Below are 11,987 nucleotides of genomic sequence, written 5' to 3'. Positions count from 1 at the left end.
CTGTGTGTATAGGACAGTTACAGCACTGTTGATCTAAACAATGAGACATTCCATAGTGCCTGATGAGGAATTCCTACTTTCTCTTGAGCCAGCAGCAGCATTTGAATTCCCTCAAAGCTGYACAGCACACATGTACCAGCTGCTTCTGCCAGCTACAGGGCACAGGGACAAAGGGACAAGCACGGACCAGCTGGAAGAAGCTGGAAGAAAATCTGAAAACCAGCAGAAGCCAGCAAGCCTTCATGGTGCTGCTTCTCACCCACAGGCATCCAGGCTCCTGTGATGATGCTAGCAAAGAAAAAAAGGGATGCTTATGACATCAARCAAGCAGGGAGAGTAGCATCCAAAGCGCTTCAGGCAGGCAAAACCTGGTMTGGAAAGAGCTAGACAGGAGGTGACCTGCTACGGCACAACTAAAGTTGAGCAAACGGGATGCAACCACAGGGCCAAAAGAGAGCTTAGTAGTTCTGTGGCTGTAGTGAGCCAYACACTTACTAAACTTCCAAAATAAAAAATTACTTACTCAGTTTCCACCATAAACAAATATGAGGGCACATCCTGTTGGGATGGGTTAGAACTTGTATCCAAGCCAAACTGTGTTTTCTTTTTCTTTTTAAGGACGAAGCATGGTTTTTATTCAGGGCCTGCACTAAAGTCTTCCCATCCTCTGYTCAGCTGTATCCCAGAGCAAACTCTTCCACAGGCTGGTAACCCAGCTGCTAAAATATGAAGAAACAGCTATTAGTAACACACCCGGCACCAGTATCCTAAAATGTAAACTCTCCTGTGCAGTTGGAGCTGGATTCAGCAACCTCCAAGGGCCAACATTTAATCCTAGCAGCTCAAAAGAAGCAAAGGAGGTCTGCGGCAGCCCTGATCTGCCCTGTGGAGTGGGCAGTGGTGCAGCGCGTGGTAAAACAAAGGATGTCTCCGAAACACACAGAAATAAACGAGATAGATGGRAAGTTAAGATTCCACCACAGAAACCCCTCGGCTGGGAAAGCTGAGCTGTTWCTGTGGGGAGTCTCGCTCGTCCTGGTTGAGTCCCTTCCTGAGGGAAGCCACGGGATASAGCTAAAGTTTACCCCGAGCTGGCATCCCTCGTGTCGCTGAGCCTTCCGCGCTGCAGAAAGGCCCGCCACCCACAGAGAAACGGGGCTGCTCCGTGCTTTTGGTAGTGGGAAGGAAAACAAAAAGGGGTTAAAAAAAAAAAAATATTCCCGTGGTGTATTCCTAACCTTCCAGCTTTGCACCAGCTTTGCAGCAGCCGCGCCCTGGCCGCACTACGGGCAACACCAGCTCCCCTTCTCGTAAGGCGAGCAAAGCGCGCGTCAGACAGAGCTGCTCCGCGGGGGACGCGGGGGGGCCGGAGCACTTCCTGCTCATCATTACACAGCACTTTTCCAACCTTCCTGGGCTTTCCTTTCTTCCGCTGCTGCTGCCGCTTCTCCCCAGCCACCGGCAGGGACGCTCTCTAGCCTTCCCGGCTGCCGCTTCTCCCCGGCCGCCGGCAGGGACGCTCTCTAGCCYTCCCGCCTGGCCTCCTCGCCGGCTCCCCTCAGCAGGGCCCCCCCGACCCCGGGGCGCCATGGGCGGGGGCGCGCAGCGGGCGGCAGGAGGCGGGGCGGGCCCTGCGCATGCGCGGCGCGGCGCGGCGCTGGCGATAAAAGGGCGGCAGGGGCGGCGCGGGAGACGCGTTGGGGCGGCGGGAGGCGAGGGAGGAAGCGGCGCGCAGCGCAGCTACGAGTCTCTTGGTTTCTTGCTTTTAAAACACCGACCCTCCTTTCCCAGCGGTCGCCGCCATGGTGAAGATTGTGGGAAGCCTGGTGAGTCAGACAGGCGAGGCGGCCATATCCTTTGGCCGTGAGAGGGACGGGCGGCGGGACGAGCATCCCCTCCMCGGCGGGCGGTCGAGCGGGTTGGGAGCGCTGCCGGGGGCAGCTGGGCAGGCGGGGCACCCTGCTCGGGTTATCCTGGGCTCCCGAGAGGCCTCGGCCTGCGGGAGATGGCGGGTGAGTGCCCGTGTGCTGCCYGGGCAGGCGGAGCCCATGCGGCGGGAATGAGGGAAACCGCGCGGAGGGCTCGGGTCAGACCACGGGGAGGGAACAAATAACTGCGCGACCTGAGGCTTCGGGTGATCGGAATGGACAGGGAGGTGATGTAATTTCACGGTATGACAGGTTGYTCCCTATCGCACTTTAAAGTCTTAAGGAAAAGGTTTTATTGCTCAAGCGGGTAACAGCCGGGGTGCCCTAGCCACAGGAGGAGGGGACGCAGTCTTAATCTGCGTCAGAAGAGGTTTAGGATGGACATTAGGAGGAATTTCTTAAAAGACGTAATTAGGCGTTGGAATGGGCTCCGCAGGGAGATGGTGGAGTCMCCGTCCCYGGAGATGTTTGAGAAGGACGTGGCAGTGAATGCCGTGGTCTGGTTGACAGTGTGGTGTTCCGTCACAGGTTGGACTCCATCTCTGAGGTCTTTTCCAGCGTAGGTGGTTCTGTGATACAATACCGTGATGTCCCGATTTGCTTTTTGTAGGGACTGCTAGCGTACAGGGGGCCAGGTGGCTTTCTTAGAGTTTGGCCTAAGTTCTGTTGTGTTTCTGGATAGGAGAGCATGGAAAAATGAATCCAGTTTTCTTGACTTGAAAGGAATTGCTAGAGCCCATTCCTCATGCTTAAACAGCAGGAGTTGCTGGCACAAGAAGGATTTCCCTGGTTGTGGTGCTGTCTGACATATTCAGTACGCTAATGCAGCACATCATTGTTTGGATGATTCTGTGAGTGCAAACACATTTGTGGCCTTGAGACTTTGAATAGTAGTAAAGGCTGGACCACCGCATGGAGAATACCCTGCTGGTGATGAAATAGCATGTGGTCTCGTGCACAGCAGCTGATGTGGTTAATAGACAACAATAGAGTATTTGTTAGCTGTAACTTAGGAACCCAAACCTCAAAAAATATTCTCTGTGCATATGTAGCAAGCTCTTCGTTTCAGGAAAAGTCCTGTTGGGCTTGTCTCGCCTTTTGAACCTGAAATTTGGTGGAAGTGTCAGTTTGATCTCATTTTGAGGCATTCTGTGAGTGATGCTGTGTGGCATCCTGTAAGGCCCAAAAAAACTCGCTTGGTGAGGTTTTTAACGGGGCTTACAGTTGTTCATGTGCTCTGAGTTAGACGCAGAGGAGAGATACAGACAACATAATCTCAAGAGGTCAAAACTACAAAAAGACTTTACTTGCAACTTTGGAAAATCAGAGAACTTTGGCAAAAGGTATAGAGCAACACTCAGTCAACATGAAGCACTTCTCAAAGAAGCAACTTCTTAAACTCTAAGCCAGTTTGATTTTAAGTTGCTCAAAAATGCTGAGAAGGAATTAGAAGACAGAAAATATACAGAAAAAGGAAATCCTGGATCCCAGCGGTGTTCAGCAGATAGAAATTGCAAGGAGAGGTGGGGTCAAGACACTAGACTGGTGCTAGCAGTGTGTTTGGTCTTAAATACCTGTTTGCCTGCACTGTGTCCGTGGTTGTGTGTGTCCCACTGTGGGGCTGCGATACAGKCTCTAGGGCTGGGGATATGGGGCAATGCACTGCCTCGTCAGAGCAAGGCCTGACCTGCCCCTTTCCTCACACTTATGCACACCAAAATGTTTCAAGACCTCAGTCTTCCCAGTCTCTCACACATCTGAGTTTGTCTTCTAGGCGGTGCTCTTCTACAGTCACCCCACTTTGTAAATTAWAATCATGTCAGACTTCTCCCACTGGACCGCAAAGGTTTTAACGTCTGATACATAAATATACAAACTAACACTTGTGACCACTTCTCCAAGCCGGAAACTCCTTTAGATGAATTAACTGCCTTATCATTCAGTTCGTGGAAAGAGAGTAGTGTGTGAATGCAACCTGAAACTGTTGTTCTGCTTTGCATCTCTTCTCTGTTTATGGAGGCACGGGAGGGGAAAACTTTTTGAGAAAGGTTTGAGGCTCTTGTTATATGCAGGAACAGATTAAACGTGGAGAGTCTAACCTGGCTCTGGAGGAAGAGAGCCAGAGCCTGAGCTAGCTAGGCTTCCAGTGTCCTCCTAACTATGGGCATTCATTAATAGTTGGCTGTAGTTAAAGCACAGTTTTGTTGCTCATCCGTGGAGAGTGTGGACTCAACAGTCATGCTGACAACAAGATTTTAATGTCAGCAACACCCAGAGTATTCAAGTATAGTGCAGCTACGATTTCTGGATTAATTCCGGTTTTCAGTAAAGCTGGTTTGTATTCTCTTCTGATACAAAAGGGAAAACCCGTTCTTGCACTGTCTGCAAGAGCTTTTATGAGGGACAGCCAGCTAAATGCCCCTACATACCTTTTCAGAAACAGACTAGCTTCTAAAAAATGGCTGCTTTCAGGGTGTTTGACTGATTCCTCTGTAGTACCTGCCACAGTACCTGTTGTAGTATCTGCACAAAAGGAGCAATATTTTGGTAACTTTGTAGTGGCCTGGAGATGAGTGATTGGTTTGTAAGAGGGTTTGACAATGGGACATACTGCCTTTCATAGCAGGAGGTAATGGGTGTATCAACTTAAAAAGCTGGTGCTGCCAAAGTGTTCCTCCTCATTCTAGCTGCTTCTCTTTTGTTATCTGAGTTAAAGAAAATGCTGAAAAATCGCAGCGTCAGTTACAGGTGATAGAGAAGCACTGTCTGCTAGAGAGTTCAGGCAGTCGAACCTTTGGTCTGTTTATGCTAGCTTCTGTTTCTGAAAACCCTCACTAAATTACATAGTAACCATTGGCAGTCAGCTGATGACTGAGCAAGTTCAAGGGTGACTTGATATGTGTTGAAAATAATTTTTACAGCCAAGCTTTAATCAAATCTGCCAGGTAGGCCTACACTATCTTATCTGTTGCTGAGAGCAGCCGACTCCTTTCAGCAGCTGTGGCTAGCGGAGTCCATTTTGAGGTATTACCTGGTGCCAGGAACCTCTGAGGCACTAGAGGTGTTCATTATTAGAGCTTCTTAATTGGCCCTTGGGAACAGATGCCTGCTACAAGTGTTTTTGTTGAAGGCAGAATGCCCTTTTCTGCTGGACAACAATACAAGCAAAATGAGGTCTTGTGTGTGCTCAGGGAGGTTGTAGTTAAAGAAAAAACAAAAAAAAAGAAAAAGGACAAACCAGTATTAACCAGCACGTTAGCTGAGGTTTCCCCCAAACCTGCTGCTGCTGCTCCCCAGCTGCTACCTGAGGAAAACATTGTTTAACAAAGCTCTAAGATTATCTCAAAGCCTGACAAAATGGTCTTGTTGTGGGAGGTTCCCCTTCTGGTAAAGAGGTTATTTGGTTTTTTTATATGAAAGCTTGTCGCTTTACAGTTAACCTGAAGGATAACTATGGAAGTCAGTTGGACAGGTCAAGCAGCTTGTTTTGCTCCTGCTACTGTCTTCGTTCCTCTAGGGAAATTAAGCTCTCTAGAAAAACTTCTAGAACTTCTCACTCATTCAATGATTTTTAACTTGCAGGTGTAGTACCTTTGGACCCAGCATATCTTTTCACTGTCCTCCAGCAGCTTTGGCTGGTAGTAGAGATGATTTGCAGGGTAACGCCTGATTGTAGTCAGGACCAGGTCACGACTGGTGAATGTAATGTGACCAGCTGTAATTACAATGCCCTCCCACTTTCCCTTTGTTCTGTACAAGAGCACACCTGAGGTGTATGGCCATRTGATAAACACATTCCAGGGCTGGGCTTCCTTTTGCAGAATATTGTAGTTATGTAGCTGGACAGGAGACTTACGGGTTAAAAGAGGATGGTCTGACTGGCAGCTGCGGGAATTGGAATCAATAGAGTGGTAATGTTACAGTGCAGAGGTCTCAGAAGCTGTACCAAACATCAATATTAGGATTTCAGGGCCAAAAGGAGTGAGGCTTGAWTGAGGAACTTATGATATAAGTAGTGGGAGGGAGCAGTAAATRTGGATTGCTGTCTACAGAGAGATTAAATGTTGTTGGTGGGAATTGGTGCAGGAATGCATCCTGTGTCAGTATGGGAGTAGGGGAATGTTGGGAGACAGGAAAACTTAGCTGTTCCCATCTCTTTCAGAATGRGAGTAGGTGGTGTGAAGTGTTACTATGATCTTTTAGCAGAGTAGACTGTGGAGATGCAAGAGAGTAGACAGTCCAAGATGCAAGGATGGAAAAACCAACATGAAGGCTGTCTGTCAACAGGGAGATGTAATGCTSGGTGTATTTGAAGTTACAGGAAGCTGTGGAGAGTTTTACATAGGATTATACATACATTAGAATGCTCATGCAGGATCTCTGCTTGCTTGTTAAATATACTTTTGTCCAGTTTGACYATGTGCACTTTTGGCTCTTCACCTGCACGACATTCTTTAGCCTCCTAGAGTCAGGTCTCAGCTTTTTGTGGCTGATTGCAGAAGCTGGTATGAATAAGTTCTCTTCCTGCACTGCAAAACAAACCATATAGCAGTAACCATATTTCTTTCAGTCAGCTCTTGCTGACAAAACTCCACTGCTTTGCTGTTAGGCTGGGAGAATAAAGGAGCTATATTTTGAAGTTTATATTAACAGCTCTCCTGAAGCTTGATTGTCAAGACAACAAAGTTTAAAATCATTGAAGTGGCTTGTACTTTCTTTGAAAAAGACACTGTCAGAAAGTAGGTGATCAACACTTTCTGCATCTGCCTGAGATACTTTTGCTAGCATGCAAGTACTTACTGCTTTTAAAGTCTTCCAGTTCTATTGAAGTATTCACTTTTTGACCATCAAAAATAAGTAATGGCATGTAAGGATGTTAAGTTCCAAGGAGCATTGTCCAGAGATGATTGGTGTGACTAAGTGCAACRCACAGACTTGAAGACTCAAAAAAGTGTTGGGTGATAATTTGTGTATTCTGTATGGGTAGCATTGCTTTGGCTAGTGATGTCAAATGTGGTTCACTTGGCAAAGTAAGTAAAATTACTATCCTATGAAGGTTGCTTTGGAAAACATGTTTTAGAGTAAACCACACTATATCATTTTAATGTTAGCTATTGGTTGGAAAAGACACCAGAACTTGAGGACTGAATAAACGTTTATGTCTGTCCTTTTCAAATTCTCCAGAGGAAAGTCTGTCTCAGAAGAAAATGAGAGTCTTACTGCCAAGAAATTAGAATATGGATTATAAAAAACTGCAAGGATAACATTTTGAGAATAACACAGAGCTGTGAGATTAGAGCATCATAACTACAGAATTTCTAGCTTATGTTTCCACAATTCAGTGAGTTTGACAGGGCATTGTGGTTGTTTTCTAAGTGAAGAATCGTAAGACACTGGCTGCTTCTAGCACCAAAGAGAGCAATTCATACTGAAGCACTTACATGATGGTACAAATAACCCAGTTAAAAGTGTTTAAAGAGCTGCCATAATGATTACTGTGTTAGGCCTAAGAGCAAGCCAGCATTCGGATTAGTCTTCTATCATTTAGGAAGGGAGGGGGAAAATCATTAATGTGTTCAATTTTTGGTTTTTATTTTTTTGGTAGGCTGAATTTGAGGCAGAACTGCAGGCTGCTGGTGAGAAGCTTATAGTAGTTGATTTCTCTGCCACATGGTGTGGACCATGCAAAATGATCAAGCCCTTTTTCCACGTAAGTAGTTCYTCTGGGTTTATTTCTGCATTAAATTCTATATAAAGGTTTTTGTGTTGCTTGACAATAACATGGAGGGAAGTTGCTTTTGCCTTTTGACTGCCAGCATTTTCTGGAAAAGGGGGAAGTTGCAGAAGTGTCTGTTTTTAAGACTACAAAGTTAAATAGTCTGACCTTTGATATAGCTGGGAAGTAAAATGGGGTTTAGCTTTTGTTCTGGTGCTTACATGCATTTCAGGTCCATAGAGACCTGCCAGTTGTATTGCTTCAAGAAGTGGGATATAGAGAGGAAACAATGCTTATCCTGCTGTACACAGTTAATGTAACTTCTCCAGCTGCTTTTCAGTGGCCCTATTATCTCCTGATCAAGWGTGTAGCTATAGAAGACAGAAGCTGTAGCATGTTTTGGTGATCAGCTGAAGGCTGCATAAGATCTTCCACCTATCTCTGGATATTTGAGAACATGAGGAGAACATGTTTCAACAGACTCCTCCAGAAACAGTTCGGAGCAAAACAGAAAATTTTTGCTCTGATAGTAAAATATCTGCTTTCATAATCAAGTATGTAATTAAGGTAGTAAATAAAGGATGTTTCACTATGGGGTTAAGCAGCATCAGCCCTTCAATTTGTATTAATGCATCTTTTCAAAGAAAACATTCCTGGAACACTGTAACAGTACAGCTTTTGTTTTTTTTTTCTCCCATTCTAGGGTTTGGGTGAAAAGTATGCTGATGTGATCTTCATAGAAGTCGATGTGGATGATGCCCAGGTAAGGTCTGRGGTGGTGCTGAGGGAGGACAGCTAAAGGCTTTCATATAAATGACAGGGGAGAATTCTTTTCAAAATGTCTTCATCCATGCTGAAACAAAACAAGAGTGTACTTCAACTTAAAATTAAAATTGAGATAGGGATTTAGCTGGAAAAAATTATTTTTGTCAAAGAATACCTGAACAGAACTGCCTTGGTTATCAGCAGACTTGAAGTCCTGTGGCATGTGTTGGATAACTTGGGAGCACTGACCCTTTACTTTGGAAGGGWGTGTTAGTCTAAGATCTCAAGCTGCTTTGATGCAATCTTCCTTAAACCTAATGGTTCACAGCCTACTGATCTGTCTGGTCCCTCCACTGCTCTTGGCACTTTTGCTCTTTCATTACAAATTAAATTAGGTCTTGAATTAAGTGCAATAAAATGTCTGCCATATTGCAGTTCCAGCATTGTCAAATAGTTACTTGAAAAATGTCMCATGGAAGACCAGAAGTTGCCATAGGGCTCTTGAGTCTTACGAACAAACATCTTCTTGGATGCAGAGGTCTGTTTATTAATAAACACAGCACACATATATTTTAAGGTTTTTGCTATTGCATGAATTAAATGTTGCAGAGGGAATCTTTAAGGCTTGCTTCATGGAAGTGTTAACAGTGCACTGGTTTTGCTAGTGATGGACTAACAGAAGAGCTTTTGCTTTATCTTGAACAGTACTGGCTTTACCGTGTCACCTAAACAGAAGTCAGCTAGAGTGAGTTCTAAATTTAACATCCTTGAGAATATGCACAGTTGAAGATTGTTTTTTGTCTCTTAGGATGTCGCTACAAACTGCGATGTGAAGTGCATGCCAACGTTCCAGTTCTACAAGGGTGGAAAGAAGGTAGGCTCTGCTGTTTTGGAGCACGCAAGCTTTCTTCTTGAAAGAAGATTGGGATATTGGACCACTTAGTCTGCTTTCTCTTGATTGTGTCTCTGGGGCACCACTAGCATTAAGACACTCSTGAGAGCAAGCAAGTTCATCTTAGCACTGCAGCAAATGTAACATGGACCAGTGTTAACTGGTGATGCAAACTTTGTTGTTCACAGGTAGTGAACTGAGTGTTACAGGTCAATCTTAGAGGCAGAGTTTCATGAGAGRTAGTGTACTGAGATGTCTTGGTTAAGGCTGCTGATCTATCTGCATWGCACCCTATTTTTCACTTAATTAGTGTTTGTTATCTGAATGCAGCTTATGTTCAAGCAGAGACATGATTATGGGTGCCTATGGAATCCCACCTAAATAGAAGTCTCCAACCTGGTTGAGGTTATATACAAAAGAAAGCTGTTTGGTTTGCTTCACATAGAGGCTGTTTAACCTTTGAAGTGAAAGTCCTGTCCCTGAGCAGAGGACTGAGCAAACTCTTGTACCTGCTGTGCCAGGAGACACATGAGATGGGATGCAGACTGTGCTCTGACAGCCTGGTGGGCTGCCTGTGCAAGGCTAGTTTGATTAGCTCTGTGCCTGAACTTGCTGAGCTAGATGGTGTTGTCTTAGGCTTTTAGTTTGCCTAAGGTGAAGGTAGGCTTTTCTAAAGGAAAACAKTGCTTTCCTTTTTCTAAAGGAAAACAGTAAGTTTTGTGGCTGAAGGGAAGGGAATTGCCCCTTGGATAGTTGAGTGTCACACATAGGGTAACTTTCAGTTCAGTATGGAGTCAGTATGAGCCTTTGACAGTTCTGTTAGGATGAACTTCTGCAGCCTCATGATGTTATTGGAAGAATTGTGATTACAGGTTAACAGTCAATGTGTGGCTTTTTATGTCAAGCAAGCAGTTTAATGGCCTGTAGTCTGCTCTGTACCTTATACCCCCAYAGATAAAGGAACACAGAGCTACCGTTTTTGAGATAGCAGATKAATGTCTCCTCTAACTTTTTGCCCTGTAGTCTGCAAGAAGAACAGTTCTCACAGGAGAAGCCAGGTACAGGGGTAGGACATTTGGTAGTCCTTCCAGAATTTGATCAGTAGGGTCCTGAGCAACTCAAAGTGACTACTTCTGATACATAGGAACTTTCAGAGTCTCTTCAAGTCTCTATTTGAGCCTTACACAATATTAATTCAGGATCAGTGGTAATCTGGAAATGAAATTTTTATCTCAACTTTTGCATGAGTTGAGTGGGAAATAAATACATGAACTGCAAAATGCTCCCTGTTTTGAGGGTGGGAAAACTTTAGTTTTTAGCAGAGTTAAATAGGCATGTATGTGACCGGATGTTATGCAATTAATGTTAATAAGTATTGAATGCAAGAGTTCTAAGAGTCAATCTCTCTTTACAGGTGCAGGAGTTCTCTGGGGCCAATAAAGAGAAGCTGGAAGAGACCATTAAAAGTCTACTCTAATCTCCAGCCATGAAAACATGACTGCTTTGGCTAAATTACACCCTGTAACTTTTCTACTATTAAAAAACAGGCTAGCTGGATTAAGTGGTGCRAACTATGTTCTTGGTCCATGTAAATGAGTACAATAAAGTATAAACTCTTCACTTTTGCATATTGTTGTGTGTTCAATGAAAATGTTAAAAATTTCATAATACCAGTTGGGTGTCATGTTTCGTTGTGTTAAAGGAGTACTGTCTGGATACAAAGATTTGTCAAAGGCAACTGATCTRTAATTGGTGTGGGATAGTAATGGCAGTTGCTTTAGAAGTCTGCTGCCTCCTTACTCAGATGGTAGTCACCAGGCTGTCATCTGATTTACAAATATGGAAAGGAGAGTTGGAGAAAAGAGGATGGCACTGGGTGGGATAGTTCTTTCTTTTGTTACCTCTTTTTAGTTTAAATACTTTTAAAATGTTTGAAGTTTCCTTTTAGATTTCAAAGCTAAATCTTGTCCTTCCAGATCATAGTGCCAATCCTACTATGGAAGTACAAGATAAGACTTGGACTTGCTGCCTTTTTGCCTTTTCAGTTCTGCCTTGGCATTAATGTATGTACCTTCTGGTTGTATTGGAAACAAACTATCTTCARTCTGAGTTTGGCTGCTTTGTTCCTAGGCAATATTCTGGCACAAATGACTGAAGAAGTAAAACTTGTATTATCTGAAGCTCAAGCGAATTTATATTTAAATACTCTTGTAATTTTCATTTGATGGCACTGTGGTGGACAGTGGACTGGACTCTGTGATCCTCCAATCCTGAATCAGGCTGTTTAGAGGAGTGCTGACCTGTCAGCCTTTTTTATCTGCCATTCACCTACTCTTGGTGCTGTTAGCAAGGAGGATTGGTTCTGGCTTTTTTTTTTTTTTTTCCCCTGTATCAAAATGGCTTCCCTGCTGGCTTGGAAGTTGTCCTGCATAAAAACTTGGTAAACAAAAGAGCARGGCTGTAGCTAGCAGTGGGTAGGACTTGTTAAGCTGTGCTGCTCACTGAGTATCACTCACAGAAAAGCAAGACTTCCTGCTGCATATGCAGACAATGTGGAATGAGTGAGCTCTTGTCTTTGTGGTAGGGAGCTCACCCGTGACTCAGCCTTACACTCACTTCACAAGCATGCATGAGTTTCTTCATGGCTCTTGAGGACTGGGGGCCTTGAACAGCTTAATGTCTATGT

At 44.5% G+C, this 11,987-nt stretch overlaps 1 protein-coding gene across 1 annotated transcript; it reads left to right on the top strand.

The window, feature by feature from the left end:
* The first annotated feature begins 1,674 nt into the window (after nucleotides 1-1,674).
* LOC130578446 (thioredoxin) lies at nucleotides 1,675-10,792 on the top strand. Its single transcript, XM_057374542.1, has 5 exons — nucleotides 1,675-1,826; nucleotides 7,534-7,638; nucleotides 8,348-8,407; nucleotides 9,218-9,283; nucleotides 10,716-10,792. The coding sequence occupies exons 1-5, from the start codon at nucleotides 1,803-1,805 to the stop codon at nucleotides 10,776-10,778; spliced, it is 318 nt and encodes a 105-aa protein (XP_057230525.1). The 5' UTR covers nucleotides 1,675-1,802; the 3' UTR covers nucleotides 10,779-10,792.
* The last annotated feature ends 1,195 nt before the right edge of the window (nucleotides 10,793-11,987 follow it).

Source organism: Malurus melanocephalus, unplaced genomic scaffold, assembly GCF_030028575.1.
Source record: "Malurus melanocephalus ecotype Western Australia unplaced genomic scaffold, MMel_1.1 scaffold_228, whole genome shotgun sequence".
Taxonomy (NCBI): Eukaryota; Metazoa; Chordata; class Aves; order Passeriformes; family Maluridae; genus Malurus; species Malurus melanocephalus.
Note: the sequence above shows the minus strand (reverse complement) of the source record. Positions and strands in the feature narration are given on the sequence as shown.